Genomic DNA, 21625 nt, shown 5'->3' with positions numbered 1-21625 from the left:
AGGGAAAAACCGGAGGCCTCGGAGAAAAATCTAAACTACAACAAGGAGAGACATGCAAACTCGGCGGGGGTCGGGGATCGAACTCTCGACCTCCTGTATACCAGGCGAGGTAGTTAACATCTCCTAGCCACCGTGGCGCCCCTCTCACCATCGTAACAGTGATCGTCCTGTGGATAGACTCATCTCTGCCATAGGGGATGTGGAATTTCCAGCACTGTCTCAGTGCTGTAAACAGGACATCACCGGAGCAGGAAATCTCCGCTGAAATCCATTGGCACCTCTGCGGCAGCACCCGAAGCCTCCCAAACCGTGCGTGGCCCAGCCTCGCCGCTGTCCTGGACATCACCAAGCCTCAACCCCCAACCCCCAACCCCCCCCCCCCCCCCCCAGCCACTTAAAAGGAATACACAACCCAAGACTCGGGGAGAGCTCTCGTCGTTTCTTGGGCTGCAGGTCGCCCCCGCACCATGGAACACACACACACAGGCCAGCGTGTTGCACCGGGCTGAGCGATCACTGCAGAACATGGGACAGCAGCGCTTAGAATGGCAACCGCAATGTTTTCTTCATTAATGAGAAAAAACTTAATTGTTCTAAAGCCAGTAAACTGTGGGGAGAGACGGGGGCACCCTGAGGTCCCAGCGAGGGCTGCGAGCCGCTCGACCGTGCCGGTGACAGTCACCGGAATCTGGCGACCGTCTCCAACCGCGACTCTCTGCGTTGTCGCCCACCCCCCCCGGCAGGCCGAGCTGCACCAGCAGCAGCGCGAGGCCGGGCGCCTGCGCGAGTCGGCGCGGGTGCTCGCGGCGACCGAGTCCCAGCTGCGAGGCCGCGTGTCGGCGCTGCGGCGCGAGCGCGGCCGTCTGCGGCGCGACGTGCGCCGCCTGGGCCGCGCGGCGCACCGTCTGCGGCAGCACTGGGGGTGGCTGCGGGGCCCCGGCGACCTCCACGGAGACCTCCGCGCAGACTCCCCCGGGGGGGATGCGGCGCTGGCGTTCCAGAGCGCCGTGCGGGCCCTGTCGGCCGAGAACTCGGTCCTCAAGCTCTACATCGCCGCCCTGGAGAGGAAGGTGACCGCCCTCCTCGCTCGGCAGCAGCAGCAGCAGCAGGAAGGCGATAGGCGGCAGAACAAACGGCAGCACTTTCACGAACATTACCAGTGGCATCAACGGCAGCTGCAGCAGCAACGGAAAGAGCTGCAGCAACCCCAGCAGCAGGTGCCGCGTGGGCAGGACAAACATCACAATCATTACCAACGGCGTTGGCAGGAAATTAAAGATCGGCGAGAAGATCGGCAGGAACACTGCCGCAGCCGACCCGAGCAGCAGCAGCAGCAGGAGGAGCAGGAGGAGGAGGAGCAGGAGCAGGACGCTTGCGAGTCGCGGGACGGCGACCCCGGCGAGCGGCGTGGGTCTTTGCTCGGGTCGATGGTCATGCGCGCTGCGGCCGACGGAGCGGCCGACGGAGGCACCGCTGGGCAGTGCGGCGCTGGGGATTTTGAGAGCGCGCAGAGAAGTGTCGAGCCACTGGACGGCGCTTGAAGGTGTCAAACTAAGGGTTCGGAGTGCACGCACGAGGTCTTGGAATAACTGCTCCTCCGCGGCAGTAGCAGGAAGTCTGTAATTAGCAAACAGGTTTGGTGTCTGTTCATCGTCGTAATGAAATGACGATCATTTACAGAAGGGGCCCCATTGAGTCCATGGGGCTGAATGCTAATTTATGTGGCCGATTAAACGGATGCCTTAACTGTTTTTAATTTATACATTTTCTTGAAAGTCCTCAGTTTTATGAGCAAGTGACGATTATCTTAACTGGTCCTGGGCCTCCCCTATGTTGTCTTAACCTCAAATGAGTACCTGGTGAGGTGTGTAAACATCGCCACTGGGGAGACAAAGGCAGTCAGGCGTGGTGCTGGCCACCCACCCGCTAGTGTGCCGTGCCTTTTATAGGTGCTCGCTAACAGCACTTGCCCCAACAGTCTTAAAGCTATACAGGGGATTTTCGTTAGTGTATGCACAGTGTGAAGCAGCTTCAAGTATACCAGTTCCCAAAAGGCACAGGATTCTGCTCGAGATGACGCAAATCCAGTCGTGACTCACAATTTAATTCCAGATCAATTGCAATGTGCGTCACGTAAGTGTGCAAATTCTACATGGACCACTCTGGCCATCTCTCGCGGGGCCCCTCTCTCCTCATTAACTCTGCTCCAGCAATCATCAGGGGCTTCCCAGTGGTGGGATGTTGTTTCTGCTGCTGCTGGAATTCCCACGCCCTGCCAACGATGTCCAAGCTGAAGACCTTCCAGAGCTTATCTGCCTTTTTGCTGTATGGCAATTGACCTCTAAAATCACTGCTGCTGCCCCCCCCCCCCCCCCCCGCTGCACACACCCCCCTCCTAATCACTCAAACCCTGCCTGGTACGACCTCCTGCTCTGTACAGGCAGTAGTGCATATGCAGTTTCATTGACACAAATTTCCGTGTAAGCACGAGGGAAAGGACTTCTGTGCTCGACTCGTTAGGCAGGCAAGGCCCACACCATGCACCCTCCCCCCTCCCCAAGCCGGGTGGGGCAGAAGGAAACATTCCACAAGGCCCACCTCGTGAGTTGTGACAACAGCTAGGACCCACCCAGGAGGATGCAACTCCAGCGTGCCAACGTTGAGGCAAGATTTGTTTATCAAAATCTTTCCGGGGAAGGGAAACACTGCAGTAAGGATGGAGGTTTTTTCATGTTTAAGCCCTTTTATTTTGTCAAAGGTGTTGGGGGGGGGGGGTCAACTATTCCTGCCACTGCATAGCCTGTGGTGCTAATCCACCCAGATGTTTAAAAGCTTTTTTTTCTGCTTCTTACTCGAAGCCATACTTTACAGAAGGGGACAAAGTTGCAACATGTTGATTCAGGGAAATGTGCATAATAAAATAAGTACACAAGCCAGTTTGACAGTACTTGGGGATTTTTATTTCATAATTACCAATCATAAAACAAGTTCATTGCCTCAAGAAATGGCCAGCCTCTGCCTCGCGTGACCCTTTATTGCTAAAAGTATTCAGTGGATGCTCCATTCACATGGCCCGGCAACAACGCTGGGGATTAACAACACAACATCACCTTGCACATGCGGCACGTGACAAGTCACAAGTCGAGCAGCTCCAGTGCTGCCCTGTTGCCCGCCCTTCAAATTCTGGCTTCTGAACGCCACTTCCGGGCAGATTCCTCGCGGGGATGACAGGGACAGACAATCACAGCCAAGCTCGACCACCCAAATCGGATTCATCCATTCAGATTTGCCCCCAGATACCGTGCAGATACTCGGTTCGTCTGCCCCATTCAATTCTTTACGTGAGCAACACATGCACAGATTCATGCACGCAAAAAAGTGATTTTCCATTGGAGACAGACACGTCCAGCTAATAACATGCCCCCACAGCCATCATGAGACTGCCTCATATGCACGTGTGACTCAAAAAAATCGTTCCCTATAACAAGTATCACGACCTTCGCGACTCCCATCTCTACAGCATGGACAAATTCATGCACAACAACTTACAAGCATTGAAGGGAATGGGGACACATTTTGTATACAATAGATGCTCGGATCAAGCAGCCTTCAAGCAGGCATTTCCCCTGAACATCCACTTTATCCGCAGGATACGGGCACCATTATTTTGCTAATTGTTAACCAACCAAGCACTCACCTTAAAAAGCAATGACCTCAAGCTATGGTGTGCACGTGCCGCGTGGGTTAATGTTCCTTCTTTACACACAAAGGATCTCAATTACAACAAAACGAGTTTATAATACGCTCCCTTATGCCCATCACATGCACTGCTTTCAAATTCGCTGGTTAAGACTGGAAACCGAAACCCGTTATATCCCAGTCCAGCGAGGTTCTATTGAACGATTACCGTAGCCCAGCATGCGTCCACGCGGCCAATCCCGGTTCACAGGAGACACAGCAGGGACTCGGTGTAACACACACACACAGCGCGCGTGTGCATTCAAACAGAACCCACATTTTTTTCCCCCCCATCGAAACAACTTGAGATAAGTGACCAAACAGAATGTACGCAACAAGTCTCCGTGAATGCAAAGTGGTCGTCTTCAGCCGCGGTTCTCTTCACATCAGATGCGGATTTTAATGTCAATCCACCAACGCCAGGAGTGGCCGCCTCCCATTGCCACGGCTCCACCTCGGGTCGTTACGCCCCAAGAGCAGAGGCCGCACGTTTCAGAGCCGTGCCATTCATCCCTGGCTGTTGAACGCCCCCCCCCCCCCATCCTCACCCGCTGTGAAGGGGGTTACAGAGGGAGACGGCCTCCAGCAAACCGCATCCATGACAAGAACCAAAAGCGAACAGCCCTGGCCCTGGGGGAAGGACCGTAATATTGACACGCTCAAGGTGGAGGCGCCGGACACGGGTGCTGGTTGTTTACGCCGCGGGTCAACCTGCTCCCGATCCCTCTCCAAAACGCCCGTTTGAGCGAAGAAGTGAAGCGCACAGTGCAGCCCGTGGGCACGGAGCAGGCACGTCACTTGGTGCCACCCGAGGGGAAAAACTCTGCAGAAACTTGTTGTTTTTGGTGTCTGGCCAGAGATGGCACGGGGGATGTGATGATCATTGAGAGCGTTATCACCATTGAACTTACTGGCCATATAGCTTGGTAGCACTTTGCATTTTTCCTATCTCAGGTGGTACCAATGTGTGCGCTGGCCCAAGGACGGAAGCCGATGGGGCGACGGGCAAGTGAATGGGGGGTGGGAGGGGGGTGTAAATAAAAAGCCGAATTTTACATTAAATCCCAGTGGCTGCTCGTCTGTTCAGGCACCGCACCAGAGTTCTGTTCCTGGCCACAGGCGACAGTGACGGGCGATATCCGAACCGGTTCTCCGACAACTCTCTCCAACCAGCCCGGTGAAGTATGGCCAAGCAACCCACATTACCCAATTACCAAACGGGTTTCAGCCGCAACTCGGACCAACGTGAATCCAAGTGCTACCCCGGGTGTCCAGCGAGCAGGAGGCTGGCACTTGGGCAGGTGGGCGGGCACGTCTGCCTACAGACCCTGGTGTTGCCCCATCCGAAACGGATTTATAAACTTACCTACAGATCGCATCGGTCGAATCCAATTTTTTTTTTTTATTCCAAAAAAAAAAAATCGCACAAAGCACTCGCGGACGAGGAGCTCGTGGTGGACGACGCCGGCCCGGGCCCCCGCTTACCCCCATTCACAGTCACAGGGTTATCGTTGTAAACGTGAGGGTAAAACAAACCGCAGCTGCGGCACCACCACTCCCCTGCAGTGGGTGGGGGGGTGGGCAGTGGCTCAAGGGAGGAGCGATTCACATTTTAGATCCCCAGTCGTTGGGCGAGACGCTCGTTAGCGGCCTGTGTATTAACACAATCGGGGCCGTTAAAGTTAGCGGGGAGGGGGGGGGGGACAACACCACAGGAACGAACGTAAAAATAAACTCGCGCTGCCGACCCAGCCTCTCTGGGGGTTCAACCAGAAAAAAAATTGCGCGGTGAGGATCAGCGGAGCCAACTGCCGTGACCTACTTTGAAAGGCCGGGTAGGTGTGACCACGGCCTAAATGAGTGGCCTTCACCACCCCCCCCCCCCTGCACGCACTAATTAGGAATGATAACGATGAAAGTCCGCGGCAATGTTTCGCAGGGTGACAATGCAAACAAGGCTCGCGCGTACGTTACCCTTGCAGATAAAATCAATTGTATTTCCCCCCTCCCCCCTCACATTTCACCAGCTGCCCCACTTTGTTAATGACGATGCTCGCGCTGCGAAACGTATTCTCTGCGGCACGGAGGCGCAACGATCGACGTGGGGGGGGGGGGGGTTACTGTGAAGCAGCATACACGAGTTCACTCTTGTGCACTACATCCTGACAGACAATTGAACCATCAGCAGTAATTTTAAGGGCGACTCTCGACGATTCATCCTGGGACCGGACACCATTCGTTCTCCTGAATGTACTTTTAGATTTGCTTCATTTCCCTACTCAACTCATGCAGCGTCATCAATAGTTCGAAATGTGTTGTCCATTAATCCATTTGTGAAAGACGGTAGCTTGGTACAAGATACAAGAAAAAAGTATCGTTTTTTTTTACTTAATACACAGCACTATGTGAAATGATTGCACGGTTATTTTCCATTTACTACGCACACAAGTGGTATTTAGGGACTTACAACACTGGCTCCGGAAACCTCGCAGACCCTGGACAGAAATCAACAATTGTTGCACCCAAAGGGCACCGCGGAAACTGGCGCTAGCCGCTCAGCCTGGTCCTGGCTTCTGTGGTTGCGATCCCTGTGAAGGTCGCATCACATTGCGACCGCCGACCACCACTGGAGCCCCAACCACCCTCATTGGCGCAGCCGCGCTGCCTTTTCCCATCCGTCCCCGCAGCGGCAACGTGCCAAGGGAAGCCGTTGGACCGTCCGCTGGGCGACCATCGCGCGCGGCCGTGTCGCGCATGCACCTCGGCCCGGTTTGCGTGCAAATCCCACGGACTAGTCGCTATTAATGTTACGGCAACGACATTAAACACTGCCCACACACTTTTTTGTTTGTATGCGAACACCGACACTTTTAGTAGCAACATCAACACTAACGACAACACCACAAGCAACACCAAAACCGCCATTATCACCGCAACATGGCGCTACGCCTACCTCTGCCAACGCAAATAAAAATGCACCCGTCACAAATGTACACACGCGCGGGCGAGGCGCAGGCAAGATGGAGTGGCATGCACCGGCGCCCTCTCGTTCTGATCTCGTCGATTGCTCGCGGCCGAGCGAGGCTTCCCCCCCCCCGCCCCACCCAACGCTCATCCATGAGTCCACCCCCCCATCACCCCATCACCCCATCACCCATCCGGCCTCCTCAGCTCTTGGCCCCGTTGGCTACGAGCGTCGTCTTGGAGGCGGAGCGCGGGGGACCTTCTCCGTGGCCCTCTCCGGGCGCCGGGGCGCCCGGCCCCCGCAGGAAGGGCTCCTTGCGCGTCACGTAGCCGCCGTCGCCGCCCACGATGCTCTCCTCGTCCTCGGCCGGCTCGGCGCGCTGGCACAGGCGCAGGCAGCACCAGCAGCCGAGCAGCAGCGTGCCGAGCGCCGCCACGGCGATGAGGATCACGATCACCGTCACGACGCCCGTCGTGGGGCTGTGGTCCAGCACCGTCATGGCTCGATGGTGCGAGTGCTACGGGCTCCCGCGGGCGTCCGCTTCTCGGTTGCGAGACCCTCGGTCGCTCGTTCCTCTTCGCCGAGCCTGCGCACGACAACAACAACAACAACAACGTGTTCAGTGCGGGAGCACGCGGCTGCACCCTCCAAGATCAACCCACAAGTGTCCCTTCAATCCAGGAGGCGGAGGGCCCTTCCCTTGGCCTCCTGCTCCTCCCGGCAGGAACAAACAGCAAGCTGTGGGCACAGTCAACCAACGGGAAGCGAAACGCACCAAAGCCCAGATTGCCGCAGTTGGCGCTCCTGCGTCTCGGATAAAGGCTTTAAGTGTCTCAGAGCGGCGAGCGGACACTACTGGGGCGCCGGCGACACGGCAGTTCTGGGGGGTCCCGTGCTTCACCCCGACCGGGTGGCACTGCGGACAAAGGTGTTCAACCGAGATCGGAAAGTGTCCCGTTGAAATTCCCGCTGGGGGCCGACTCGGCGCATCAGCTTAGAAGGCACTTGATACAGGTGGCACCACTTTACGTGAATTCGACAGACGTCATCTTGTGGACAAGGCTGGACTCCCAAAAACCACGAAAATGTGGAATTGTCATCGCTAACATCGGGGCTGCGAACTGGTGTATTTACAGGGCTGCAGCGGTAATGAAGTTTTTAAAAATGTTTAATAATAAGACAGTTCTTCCAAATAACCACTTCCATGACCCCCACAGCTACTACCACAAGGAACAGGTGGATTGGCGTGAACAAAACCCACACTGCCGGTTATTCGGGTTTTATCAAAGCAATCTACAACTTAGGTTTCAGCCACATCACGATTGGTCAACTAAATATGTACACGCATGCAAATCGCCAAATTCTAAATAATCCATTGGAAACATCTTTACTCAATCCGTGCTGGATTACATTGACAACTGACAGTGACTGGGAGGCATTTTTGGTTGCCAAGCCTCAATAATTTACGGGGATTAAAGAGGAAGTGATTACAAGGGGTGGCCTGAATATCACATTTTACCATTGCGTCAGACCCAGAACAACATCGGAGCAAAGGGCTTGAGTCAGAGATAAATCGCTTTTTATACAAGAGATGAAGTCAACAGATGAGCGAATCCGATAAGAATGGATTAGAGCGACAAGTGTGAGCCAAGGCACAGGTGTAGGAGGATGCCAGAGACGCAGACAAGTGATGACAGGTGTCGGCAAGAGGTGGACGTGCAATATGCTCCAGAGTAACGAGGGCAATGGCGACGGGACTCGAAGGACCGAGATATACTGGGGGAAAATTAGAAAGCGCCGCTTAAAGAAAAATATAATACCAGCGGGAACAGTGCCCTCCCCCCCCGCCCGCCACTCCAACCCCCACCGAATATCACATGACCACTACAGGCCGCGCGCACTGCGTAGCGGAGGTGCTAATCGAAGCCGAGTGCTAACGTAATCACGTGCAAGATAATAAAAACGGGCCCTCGTCATTTGGAAAAATTATCCCCTCTCGTAACGTTTTCCAGCATTCGACACTTTAGGCCGGGGACGAAGGTAAACGACGAAAAAAATGGGGGAATCAAACAGGAAGCCGGCACGGTGCACCACAGCGAGAAATCTCAATCCGCCCCAAACGACGAGCGAAAGCGGCGGCGCCAAGCGAAGGGCAGGGGGCGGCCGCTTTGGTGGGGGTGGCCGCCTTCATCAGCAGGGCGCCCAGACGGCAGGGTCAGAGGCTCGAGTTAGGCGCTGGGGAGGGAACTTCTTGTGCGTCTAGGCTGGGGGTTAATTGCGGAGAGAGCCCCTCCACCGAGGACTGGACTTGGTTCCATTTTCAAACCCCCCCCCCCCATCGCCGGTAACACGACGCAGGCACCCCGTGAAGACGCCGCGGGCGGTTTTGCAGCACCCGCTCGCTCGCGTCCCCGCTCGGCTGGCCTGGCGCGCGCCTCTCACCGTGTCACTGGTGGGCCGCCACCGCCGCACTTGCGGCCGGGAACGCAAGCATGTAGGGGATTAAAACAATTTTTTATTTTACTAGCAAAGGCCCACTGAGCTATGCGGCTCTTTTTTTCAGAAGCCACAATTGATAGCCCAATGAAGCAGCCTTTCATGTGGAAAATGTATAGCAGCCAAATACAATAAACACACGTCGATTCTAAATGTGGAGGGAACAACCGGAGGACCCGGGGAAAAATACACGCGATCACGGGGAGAGACACGTAAACCCCAAATGTACAGCAGGCGTCAGGGTCAGGATCGAACCCACGACCTCCTGCATAGCAGGTGAGGTCGTTAACATCGGTACCGCGGCGCCCCGATTGCATCCTCCACGCAGGCCACTCGTGAATCCGAGGGGCGTTCTCTGCCAGGGCCGCACGGCATGAAGCATCACAGGCTGTTGGTACAAGGGTCCGGTTTATTAACAGCAGCAGCAGCAGCGCGTCTGCTGTGACCCTCTGGGGTCAGTTAAGTGTGGCCTTTGCTAAAAATAGTGGCTTCGGAAGGACCGACTACATCTCATTTCTTTGATTTGCAACAGCACAACCGGGAGCCAACTAGTGGTAAAATACTAAAGTATACGGACGACTAGAACATGCAGACATTAATAATAACGCTCCGTTTAAGTTTGCCTCCAACGGTTTTGCCCGAAGGATATCTTCCGGTCAGCATTCCTCTACGTTTGGAAGACAACGGCGTGGGGCCATTAACTAAGCATTCCTCTGGTAATCTTTTATTTCGCTGTCATGCATTTCTTGCTGCGACAAACAATTCGAACGGCACAGCACGTTTCCAGAAAATAAAATTCCTAACAGAAGGGAGCTAAAGAGGCCGGGGAGGTGCTTCAGAGGACGGTGCCGAGCCGGACACTGCCGAGAGTTTTAAATCCGTATTACAGCCACCCGTGGTTAAGCGGGTTCGCAAGTCGAGTGAGTTGACGTCATGGGAAGCCGGGGGGGGAAGAGCTGAGCTCCAACAGTCACGCACCGCCACACCGCAGTGTTCTCAAACACGAGACGATGTGTTGTTTTGTGAGCATTCCCAACAGAATCGTCTCTTGAAATGGTGCTGAAGGAACAATATAATAAAACTGGGGGGGGGGGGGGGGGAGGAAACATATATATATAGAAAAAATATTCATCAGATGCAGCCAGAAGCTGCCCAAGCATTCGGCGCTTCTGGCCCAAGCTAAACGCTGCCTGTCAGGGATTTCCTGCCCAGATCGCTCTGTCAGTTGGAAATGAAACTTCATGATTACCTGCCAGAGCAGCAAGGCCACTTTGACAACCAGGGGATAATGAGGTGTGCGCATAGAAAAATGTGGCAGATCAAAATGAGCACCAACCCATTGCACAACTGAGATAACTTTATCTCCGTTTTATGGAAACACGTATTGCAAAGCAGTAACAACTGCAAATACATTTTTTTACTTTTACCATTTTTATTTACCGTTTTTACTTATTTCTCTCCGATCTAACGTACCCGCAGCAGACACCTTTCGGGGAGATAAAATGACCCGGAAGCGTGTAACTGTGGCCTTGGGGGTCAGGCAGCCTCGCGTTCTTCGTCGGCTCTGGAAATGGCGTTGCGCAAATTAAGCGACGCCACACGCGGGAAGGGGGGGGGGGCGCTGACGCAACGCTGCCGGCGCTGAGCTGCTGAGCTGCGTCGTCTCGCTGGAGGAGACACGCGTTGCACAACCCTGCGAGAGCGCTTCTCCCCCTCCTGCACCCTCCAAGGGAAATCTCGCGGCTCAGACCTCACTGACGAGCGAGCACCCACACCCCCCCCGCTCCCCCGCCGTGCATCTTCCTTGCGCCGCCGAGCGGACGACCGATTTGACGAGCAAAAGCAATTCTCCAAAGGCAAGATAAATAATTGCGAGTAAATTACGCCCACAACTAAGTGTAAGCCGTGTTTCTTTTTTTCACGCCCCTCAATTAGATTTATCGCGTCGGGACCGTTCTAGGGAGGTGGGGGGGGGGGTAAGGGGGTGGGGCCGTGTCGCGACTCGTCTATAGAGTTGGTTCGTTTTGTTTTGACTCGTGTTCCTGACGCCGCAGCGAAGCCCTGCAACCATTCCGCGCTGAACAGGCCAAACCAGCAAACGCTTTGAAGGGCGCACAATGAGATCCTCGTTTCATCAGCAGATACGAGCGGATCCTGCCCGCGCAACAACTCGCGCCGCTGGGGCATTCTGCGGCGTTCATCCCCCGTGGGGGCGTCGCACCCAAGCACGGCGAGCGCCGGCTGACGATGAGCGAGGCACACAAATGGAGGGGGGGGGGGGAACCTCGCGGTGTGTCCCACGCGCGTCGATCCGCTGCTGGATGAGAGCCTGCCCCCTTGCTCGCCGTGCGGTTACTTGCTTGTGCTCCACCACGCGCTGGTCAGTGCAGGGCGCCAAGCGTCTCCGTATTCAAAGGGCAGAAATTCAATCTCGTTGCTGTTGATAAGCAGCCAAAGCGCTCCCCCCATTTACAACGATCCGAACGCTAAATTATTCAATTACCTTGCCCCAAGCTTCAGCATTCGTTGGGAGCGCAATTGACGAGAGTGACTCCTCATGTGCGGATGGGGTACGTGACGGTGGCCGGGAGAGGTCGGAGGTCGTCATCTCCCGCGGTCAACGATACCGCAGCTCGAGAGGCGGCGATCGTTTGCGAGCGACGTGCACGGCTTCGCGTTCGTGCCGACATGCAAAAGGACCCACTGCACCCCTACGCAGCTCCACAACAGCTCGTGGAAACGTGTTCACACTGTAGAATCACACACACACGACGATGCAAATGCGCCACTGGATATTCTCAAAAGGGGGTTATATGCCAATGTCTGTAGCGTGTACGGGATTGTAATTTGTCGTCATTATGTACGTGGAATTGCTTCCGCACTTGTACGCGCAAGTTTGCGCGTGTGCAAACGTACACGCAGAGGCGTGCTGCGGTGAGCCGCGCACACTGTGCTCCACGCTATGGGCCCTACGTGACGCACGGGCGCCCTTGGGCGAGCAGCGGCGTCCGTCTCTAAAGATAGAGAGGCAAGGGCAGTGAGAGGCCCGTGTAGGATTACTTCTTGTGGACATTTAGAACCGCTGTAAACGTGCCCTAATGAGCCCATCTAGGAGGTTTAATACGCGTACGGCTTGCGCCGCCTTCATGTTTAAGCACTTCGCGTTTATTGCAGCGTAGTAACGCGCAACGCTCCTGCAGTGCATGGACTCCCCCGGCAGAGAGATGCATATTTAACTGGCCTCTCGCTGCAGCCAGTGAAGGAATGCAATCGATGCATTCATTCCAGCATGGCATGAAACGTCAAACGATTATCCCCCGCAGAGGACCTCGGGTGCATGTTAATTAAGCGCCCACAAAATGTTACTTCAGCTGATCGAGGGTTACTTAAATACACCACTGTTATATACACCACTGTGCAACGCACGGCCATCTCGTCTCTCCGCCGATTTGTACAACAGTTCGCAACCACCGCATGCCGAGATCGTGATTATTCATGGGCACAACGGCACCCCAACTGTAGATAAGACTGCACCGGCCGCAAGCAATTATTTCCGAAGCATGACGTTTCTAGCTGCGAATGATCGTAACACGTTCACCTCGTTACTACGTAAACTATGTTACGAAAAAACTGCCGCAAGTCGATTTAATAAGTCCATGGCATCACGGACGTACGTCTAATTGACGTACGGCGAGCTGCCCTAACCATGATGCTTGAAAGCACAGTGGGTGCCACTGCAGCCGCATTGATTTAAATGGATTCAAATTGTCCCGCATTTATTAAATTGCCTTTCTGCAATTCTTTACGTGCAAACGTTTACAGCAACAAACGTATGCAAGCTGGTAATCTTAAAATGTCGGCTTTTAAGCGTCCCATAATTTTTCTTCTTTATCTGGGTACACTTTATCTGTAACTCAACTCGCGCAGAGATGAGTTCCCATCACCAGTTCCGGTCGATTGGGGAAAAGCTGCATCTGTGCTGCGAAGAGGAAGCTGCCCTCACCAGGGACTTTATCCCCACCCCCCTCCCCAACTTCAAACAGGGGGCAGCACAACCAAAACCAGCAGAAAGAATGCAGAGCATTTCACTGGGATAGAGATGGGGGGGGGGAGGATGGACAAAGGCTCAGTTTGCATCCCGTAACGTCGCAGCTGTCGCCCACGGCCATTTATTTAGACCAGAGGCAAGCGCCCATTGAGCCTGGAGCGCTGCCAGCGTGCCGGCACCGTTCATCCAGTGGCACGGCATTTTAACGAGTGGGAATTACAAAAGCTTTATTTATTCACGTCGCACGCCGCTTTCAGAGCGCAATCGGGATGAGGGGGGGGGAGGGGGTACGGACCGCATTAACTCCGCATCAGGCGAGCACGCGCGGTCTTCTGCGGCACGCTCGCGCGACACAAGCGGCATCTTCACTGCTCGGGCGGATGGGAGAGAGGAAAGTGGCCGGCCGGGTGGCTCTGGGGTTTGAGGCGGAGCGGCCGCAGCCCAGATCCTCGCTTCCAACTTCGGTTTCAGCCGCCTGTGAATAAACCGGCTCCTTAAGTGACCGTTACTTTCCAATTACTCCCGGCTCATGCCGACTGTCTAAATAAAACATTGCGGTCAGATTGACGGCAAGGCAAACGCTCGCGAGGAAGCGTAAAAAACGGTGCAGACCCACGTGTGGACCGGAATCATTGGGGGGGGGGGGGGGCGGTGGGCGGTGGTGGGGGCAAGCGACTTCAGAAGCAGACCTCTTCAGGGGGCCGATTTTCACGACACAGGATGGGTCCACCACTCGCCATGAGCGTTCCGAATAGGAATATCTTCACGTCACCAAGAGAAAAAGGCCACAAAACAGCACTTCGCAGGAGGGGGGGGGGGGAACGAACGGCGAACCCGCCGCCATTAATCCACCTCAGGTGCACGAACTCGGGACCAAGCGCGGCCTTTCCCCTTCGGAAAACCGCTGACGCGCGCGGCGTCTTCACGTCGCGTTTGGCTTGCGGGGAAGGGTGCTTTGGAGCCGTTTCGCCACCGTGCCGAGTCGGCCACACGGCGCGGCTCGCGTCAGGGAAACCGGATCGGACAGGGGCCCCCCCCAGCCCCCTCCCCCCCCGTGTCGGTGAGCCGCAGCAGGCTGTCACTCAACAGCAGGCGCCCACGGCACTACCGCCAAGCGCAACCAGAGCCTCGACACAGCCCGCTGCCGCGCAAAACCAAAAGAATGATCACACGCCAGCCCCTTTTGTTGATCCACTGTTATACGGAGGCCTCAGTGTAACGTCGGGAATTTGTACGTCGCTTGACCATACTTCACCGTGCCGGTCAGTGAAAAGGAGCTTTGTGGCCGATCGGATTCCGCCGGTACGAATAAAGATTCCGATTCCGAAAAGAAAGGACCAGCATTGACTCGTGCATTTAGAACTTCTTTCGCGCCGTACGTAGCCAACGTGCTCATCGGAGGTTTCGGGTGGGAGGGTGGGGGGGACAACAAACTAAACACAAAAAGCAGTTTTCAAGAAGAGACATCGCTCGCCACTGGCCGGGAGTCAAACCCGTGACGCCAAGTTCATAGCGCTGTGCGCTAACCACTGCTCCCTTCCCCCCTCCCCCTCTCGTCAAATGCTCCTTGCACGTCCCCCCCCCTTCCTTTGGGAGCAGCGGCTTACGGGGAGGCGCTCACATTTATACGTTTCGCACATTCCGAGTCGTGTTGTCGAAAACTCAATTACTCACAGGAACGTCCACACTTGAATCATTTGGTGGGACCCCGGGGTCCCGCAAAAATCAGGTCAATCATTATTATTTTTCAGTCCGCCCACTACGTGATCCCGACAGCAACGCGCCGCCCGCCCAGACTCGCACCAACAAGCGCCAGCAGCAGCAGCAGGTGGCGATCAACACGATGGGCGCCACCCCACCGGCCAAACGCGAGCCCCGGGGGGCGTCCGCTGCAGTCGCGTGCGGCGACGACGCCCTCCGGTCAGCCGTCGATCCTCAGCTTCTTTGCCAAGGCGAGCCCGCCCCCCAGGCAGTGAATTTAACGTGTTTATGTAATTTTTCAACTTTTTACGAAACTTAGTGCCCCGAGTAGCTCTCGACGAGGCCAATCGATTGACACTAGTTTTGTTGTCGGTAAGACGACAAGACTCGTGTCACTACGCGGTGATTCCCACCCCGGGGCAGTGATGGGACCCCGGGGTCGCGCCAATTGCGATCGTTGTCAACTCTTTTAGGACAACAAATAAACCCCTTTTGTTCACAACCACGAGGAGATGATAAATAAATAAACATTCCTCAACTGGGTTTGTTGTGAAACCAAAAACCACCTGAATTATTATTGTTATTCAGCAACCATCAGATGCTTAAAGCTACAACAGGGACAGTGAGAACGTGCTGCACATGTGCTCCCTCCCCTGCCTTTCATTAGCAAGCCACTGGAGCTATACACTTTTAAATCGAGATTGAACACACATTTCTTCCGAACTGCATTTTGCGATTAGCTTGTTACCCTCCCCGCCTCCGATTAGCGTGGTCGGTTACGTACGGTGCAAATGAAGTTCAACAAAGACAAAGATCCCTCGTATAGTTTTAACAGACTTGTAGGGGGGCCCGCACGCTCCTCGGAGCGAGCGGCCGTGGCCGGCTCCCGGCGAAAAACGGCATCCATCGACCGCGGCCGCCATTCTCCCAGGCCGCCCGCTCTCTGGTCCCCTCGGCTGAAGCATTCCACAACGCAGGCACGTCCGTCTGCCGTTGACGCGCGCAAGCAGCACGCCCGCGCGCATCGTAATGAATGGGCCACTCCGCGCTCGCTACTTCCTGCAGGAGGTTGGGCTGCTGTTTGTGTGATAGGGCGTTGACTCGAGCTGGGAACCACGGTGCTTTGTCGTAATCGGCGGCGGCGGCAGCAGCGATGACAAACCACAAACCCACAGGGCCATGACAGGGCCCACTCGTTCCTTGCGTGGTCTCCAAGCACACTTCTAGGTCCCACAGCAGCGAGAGTGTGCGTGTACGCACAAGTATGTGCATGTGTGTATATGCGCTGCGCTACGAACCCAGTGACCCGAGTTAGATTCCTGCTGACAGCCATACACCAGTGACAATTGTCTGAACCGACCCTGGAATTCCCAGAGGCTTTTTTCAGCCTCAAATGAGTATCTAGTGTGGTGTGTCAACATCGCCACTAGGGAGACAAAGGCGGCGGGGCGTTGTGTTCGCCAACCACCCCCTCGTGTGCCGTGGTGGCCTTCATAGGTGCTCTCGCTAACAGCACTTTCCCCAAAAGTCTGCTCAGGCTACACGGGGATGTTTGGAGTTTGTTAACGCGCCGCAAGACAAACCTGGCAGCCAGTTTGACTTCTAGCCACTGCTAGCATTGGTGGCGAGTGATATCTGAACCGGTCCCGGGCCTCTCCGCTCACCAACCAACTCACCAGCGTGAAGTGTGGTCAAACAACACGCATGATGAGCTCCATTGTGTGGGTAGGGAGGCCTTCACCCAGTACTGGGGCTGACAGACGTCTGTAAATAATTCATTATTAGTTTTTTGCACGGTGCAGATCGGGTTGCCCCTTGAGAGGAAGCCACTCAAACACGACCCGGGGTCACTGCATCGTTCGCCAGTCGCAGGGCGCATTGCCAACGTCTTGGAGCGACTGAGAACGTCTCAGGGCGACCGCCGACATTTGAGAGAGACTGCAGACGTCTCAGGGAGACTGCGGACGTTTCAGGGCAACTGCGACCATCTCAGAGCGACCGAGGACGTCTCAGAGGGACTAGTCGCACCGGGTGGCCCTTGGACACGAGCGGGCTGCGAGGGGGGAGGGGCACACCTCACGGGGAAGAAACCGACGGCAATCGTTGGGGATGGTCGCGCGGCTGAGCCTCGCGCCACGTCGTGGCGTCCCTACGTTACCATCTCGCGCTGCTGGGCAGAGTTTTGTGTGAGAAAAAGGGATCTTCGGTTGTTGTTTTTTATGGCGAGTCGCATTTTTCTACCAAAACTGTGCCAATCTCTCGATCTCCGGCAATGCGGCAAATTTTCTAGCAGGTGTTGCGGCCATTTTGATTGAAATAGAAATTAGAGCCCAATACCAATACAATAATGTATACATTCAACAAGGTATAATATAGGTACAAGGATACGGTTTTCATTCTTTAAATATAATTAATCACCCTGTCGTCAAATCAGCTTAACATGGAAAAGGCCATTTAGACTAAGGTATTAAGACCTATTTAGTCACAGCATCACACACTTTCAGATAAGCCTCATCAGCCGTCTGGAGGCTCTTCAGATATTAGGAAGCCACTGGAGCTATCCACTTTTATATCATCTCGACTAAAAACTAATTTCTTTAGAACCGCGTTTTGTGTTTAGTAAGTTGTCCTTCCCCACACCTCCGATTAGCACGGTTGGCTACGTACGGTGCGAAAGAAGTTCAACATTCATACAAATGGATATCAGTTTTTTTTGGATTCAATAATTCTCCATCTGACAATTTGTTAGACAATTTGTTACCCAAGGCCGTATGTTTACAATACACACGAGTGGTGTCACGCCCCACCACCACCACCTCCCACACTGCTTAAATGATTCCTGCAACTAATATCATGTTTTCCCACGTTTATAAAAATTATCACATTTACCCAGCGAACGTAATTTACACTGAGTGCGGCAATGCCAGGCATTTGTGGCTGCCGTGTTGTGTACAGCCAAGCTTATTGTTCAGATGGAGTTTGCTGACGCTTTGGCCAATCTCACTGTGCCACTGAGCGTTGGACAACGTTAAAACGGTGAGGCCTGTAGAAAAGACAAATGCAACCATGGATTTTTCCATCCACATTGATAATAAACAAGCGTTTAGAGTATTTGGCCCCTATTAAATTCCCACACCATAAGCTGTCGTTTGTGCCAGGTCGCTTCTGAAAAAAATATATAGCTCAGTGGGCCTTACATGGTAAAATATATTTTTTTTTAAAGTGTCACATCACTGGGTAAGCCCAACCATCCCGCTTGCCAAATTCAAAATGTACACAATAGCCTTGGCTGGGGGTGGCTCTGGGGGAGATATATCGACTTAAAACCACATGTCGGGCAGGCGTCAAAGGCTTGGTTATGTAACGGGGAGACCATCGCGACAAGCACAGGGGAGATGCGACAATAAATGCCCTCACCGTGGTGCGTAACGACCGTATGGAGGGTCGCGGCGTCCGTCTGCAAATGCGTTCCCACGAGTCGGACCCAATCACTGCTCACTGCAATGCTAATTTATCGGGCGCGGGTTTTACGCGATGGGGTGATGGCGATTACGATGCGTACTACGGTACGACATGTTCCACATATGTCACTTGTCTTGAGGAGGGGGGGGCCCATTTAGGTGTCACACACACAGAGCATTGGCACGGCCGTGTAGTGACAAGCTTACCAATTACCGCAGAGGGGCGCCTGCAGCAGCGGCATGGGGCAGACAGGCATGGGCTGGCGCCCGCCTCGGGAGCGCCAGACTCACAAAGCGATAACGGAAAGGTTCCGAGTTCTAGAACCTTGTGCAGGGGTCGAGTTATACAGCCGGTACCACTTGGTGCCGTGGTCCCCGCCACGGGAACCTGGAAAATATTTACCACTGGTTCAGGGATATATTTGTTTAGGAGCACTTTGCCCCGATGGAATAATCTACAATTGTCTGACGGTAGTAGAGGTTTCTTTTATTTTTATCCAGTGGATCACACTGCGTAATATTTACAGTTAATGTGTTTTACGCATCGGTCTTGAGATAAAAACGCAAAACAAATCGCACAATTAACAAGCTCAGCACATGTGTGGGTGCACGGAGTTTCCCTACTACTATTAGCAGTGGCCCCCGTCAATCCACTGCTGGATGAGTGCTTCCCAGGGGCAATGCGGGTCGTGGCAGGGGGGGGTTAATTGACCAAATTTTACCACGCTGGGTCTGCTGCACAACATTTTTATATTTCACATTTTCTGAAACTGTGCACATGAATGCATTGCCGATGCTATGGAGAAATATCAACGTGGGTGTAGTGGTAGGGGTGGGACCTGCCAGCACATCTCGCGTTCTCTCGCGGTTTTTGTGCGAATCTCTCATGACTCGGCACGTGCCCTCATCCCACAGAGAGGGGACATCGCACACGTCCCTGTCACGACGACCCCCAGCATCGCGCGTCACACACACGCAGCAGCAGGAGCAGCAGCAGCAGCATCAACAATGTGCCTACACAGCTGCGCCGGGCGTTCGCTCACAGCAGCGGTCGGCAACAAAAGGGAGACATTTTGTTTCGAATATGCCTAAATCACTCTATTTCAACAGCCGCAATGCCATGTGAATATGAGACGGTGGTGGTCCTTAAACAATGTCACGAAGCAGTCCTTAATGAGCCGCAGGTTTCCGACTGGCCTCCCATGGTAGACCGGACTCCCATGGTAGACCGGACTCCCATGTTAGACCACCGGACTCCCATGGTCAGAAGTCGGCAACCCACACATAACAAGATACTTTTTCCAATTCTGTAAAAAAACTCAATATTTTTCAAGAGCCGCAACGTCGTCCTTGTAGAGCCGCTGGCTCACAGCAATGCAAGGGGACATTGTGAGTCTCACTAACCACGCATCCACCATCTCCTTGGCACACACGTGGAGCAGTAGTAGTACTGTCGTTCTGTAAGTCATGAACGATAGAGCTCAATCACCTGCTGACACATTTAAATGCCTTAATCAAGTAATTTGCAACCACTCAATCAGGCCCACGGGTATGGAATTCCACATTCCTACGGCAGGGGCCAAGTCGAGCTCCAAATGAGAGGAGCGACTAACGAATGGTATACGAGACGGAACCTTTTAAATCCAAGCGAGCGCCGCACAGATGGATCTCTTCTCTCCCAGGTAAACGAGGAGACACCCCCCGCGTGGCCACTGAGCCGCCTTCGTTTAAGCCACGAGAAATGTCCCGCGACGAGGATGGCGTACGGAGATGATGAGTGGAAGATGATAGAAGATGAGTGGGAGATGAGTGGGGAGATGAGTGGAAGATGGTGATGCAGAGAGATGATATGGGAGATGGTGAGAGATGATTATTAGGAGATGCGTGACAGTGAAGACGGTGGTGACGACTCAAGAGGTCTCTACTGAACACAAGTGAAAAAGCTGGTGTGTAGCTGATGGGATTCCTGCGGCATGAATAATAAAACATCGTGGCGATTCTCTCAATTGCGACGACCCCGGCGCCGCTGCAGAGCGCTCCGACGATAGGAATCGGCCGCGATCGATCTACTGCTGGATGAAGGACCACACAACACCGCACCACAGACACGAACCACACACCACACTCACGAACCACACGCACACCGCACCACACACACATCCCACACACCCACACCGCACACACACCACACTAACCACACACACATCCCACACCCACACCGCACCACACTCACGAACCACACACACACCACACGTTCACCGCGGCAGTCGCCATCCCCAATCAGCTGGGCTCACGGTTCTAACTCGAAGCGGCCATCGGCTCCACAGAGACAGAGAGAGTCAGAGTCTGTGGAGACACCGCACCACCACCACCGCCGCCGCAGTTAAAGGATCCTGAGGGCCCGCCACTTGCGACCACCGCTGCCGCAGCGCTACCCACCTCGTCCTCCTCCTCCTCGGCTCTTTTGTTTCGCTGGGCGGGGGGTGGCAGCAAGAGTCGCCGCCTCGGCGACTTCCACGCGCGAACCGAAGACGATTTCTAGTTTTGTCTTCTCTCGCCGATGGCCCTACGGCCGCTGCGGTGGCACAAAGCAAGAGGAGGGGGGGCCCCCCGTTTAAGCCTCGACACAGCCGCACCTCGCTCGCCCCCCTCTCTTTATTAAAGCCTCGCTCGCCCCCCTCTCTTTATTAAAGCCTCGCTCGCTGCTCACGCCAGCTCTGTGCGTTGAGGTGGTGGGCGGGCCTGGGTCTCGCCTCCCTTATATAGACCCCTACGCGTGACGTAACAGATCGCTGCCGCGCATGCGCACTTGGGCCAACCCCCCAACCCCTCCCCACACCACCCCTATCACCACCCCTCGCGACAAGTGACGAGCGAAGGAATCGATCCGCATTCGCCGTTTAGGCTACGTTCGATTCTCACGTTCGCGTGTTACACGCGTTTCATTTTCAGTTTCATTTATTTGGTATAGCCCTGTGAGCCATTCGGCTCTTGAATCGGGTGCAACCGCAACAAACAAAAAACAATAAAACATCTTAAATTGACTATGTGACTGTGCAAACAGAAAAATGCAAGAAAAAAACAGCAAAAAATTCCTGAAAAAGCAGCTCTGCGTCGCGCGTGTTAACGATCGATTCGTCTTGCATTCCACACACAACGTCCGCCTTCCCGTCACTAGTTAGCGACGACGGAGCAGCTATTATCGATGTAACATTC

At 54.4% G+C, this 21625-nt stretch overlaps 2 protein-coding genes across 2 annotated transcripts in view; one reads left to right on the top strand and one right to left on the bottom strand.

The window, feature by feature from the left end:
* TXNDC11 (thioredoxin domain containing 11) overlaps positions 1-5139 on the top strand; it is a 49285-nt gene extending 44146 nt beyond the window's left edge. The window contains exon 13 of the mRNA XM_076069856.1: positions 744-5139. Coding sequence (XP_075925971.1) covers positions 744-1541 — 798 coding nt within the window. The 3' untranslated portion in view covers positions 1542-5139. The remainder of the gene's footprint in view (positions 1-743) is intronic.
* LOC116946150 (stannin-like) lies at positions 2938-21162 on the bottom strand. Its single transcript, XM_032961056.2, has 2 exons — positions 20849-21162; positions 2938-7289 (listed from the first exon to the last, which is right to left on the bottom strand). Exon 2 carries the CDS (start codon positions 7200-7202, stop codon positions 6906-6908), a length of 297 nt encoding a protein of 98 aa, XP_032816947.1. The 5' UTR covers positions 7203-7289; positions 20849-21162; the 3' UTR covers positions 2938-6905.
* Between the last annotated feature and the right edge of the window lie 463 nt (positions 21163-21625).

This window comes from Petromyzon marinus, chromosome 26, assembly GCF_048934315.1.
Source record: "Petromyzon marinus isolate PM22_M1 ecotype Great Lakes invasive population chromosome 26, UKy_Petmar_22M1.pri1.0, whole genome shotgun sequence".
Taxonomy (NCBI): Eukaryota; Metazoa; Chordata; class Hyperoartia; order Petromyzontiformes; family Petromyzontidae; genus Petromyzon; species Petromyzon marinus.
Note: the sequence above shows the minus strand (reverse complement) of the source record. Positions and strands in the feature narration are given on the sequence as shown.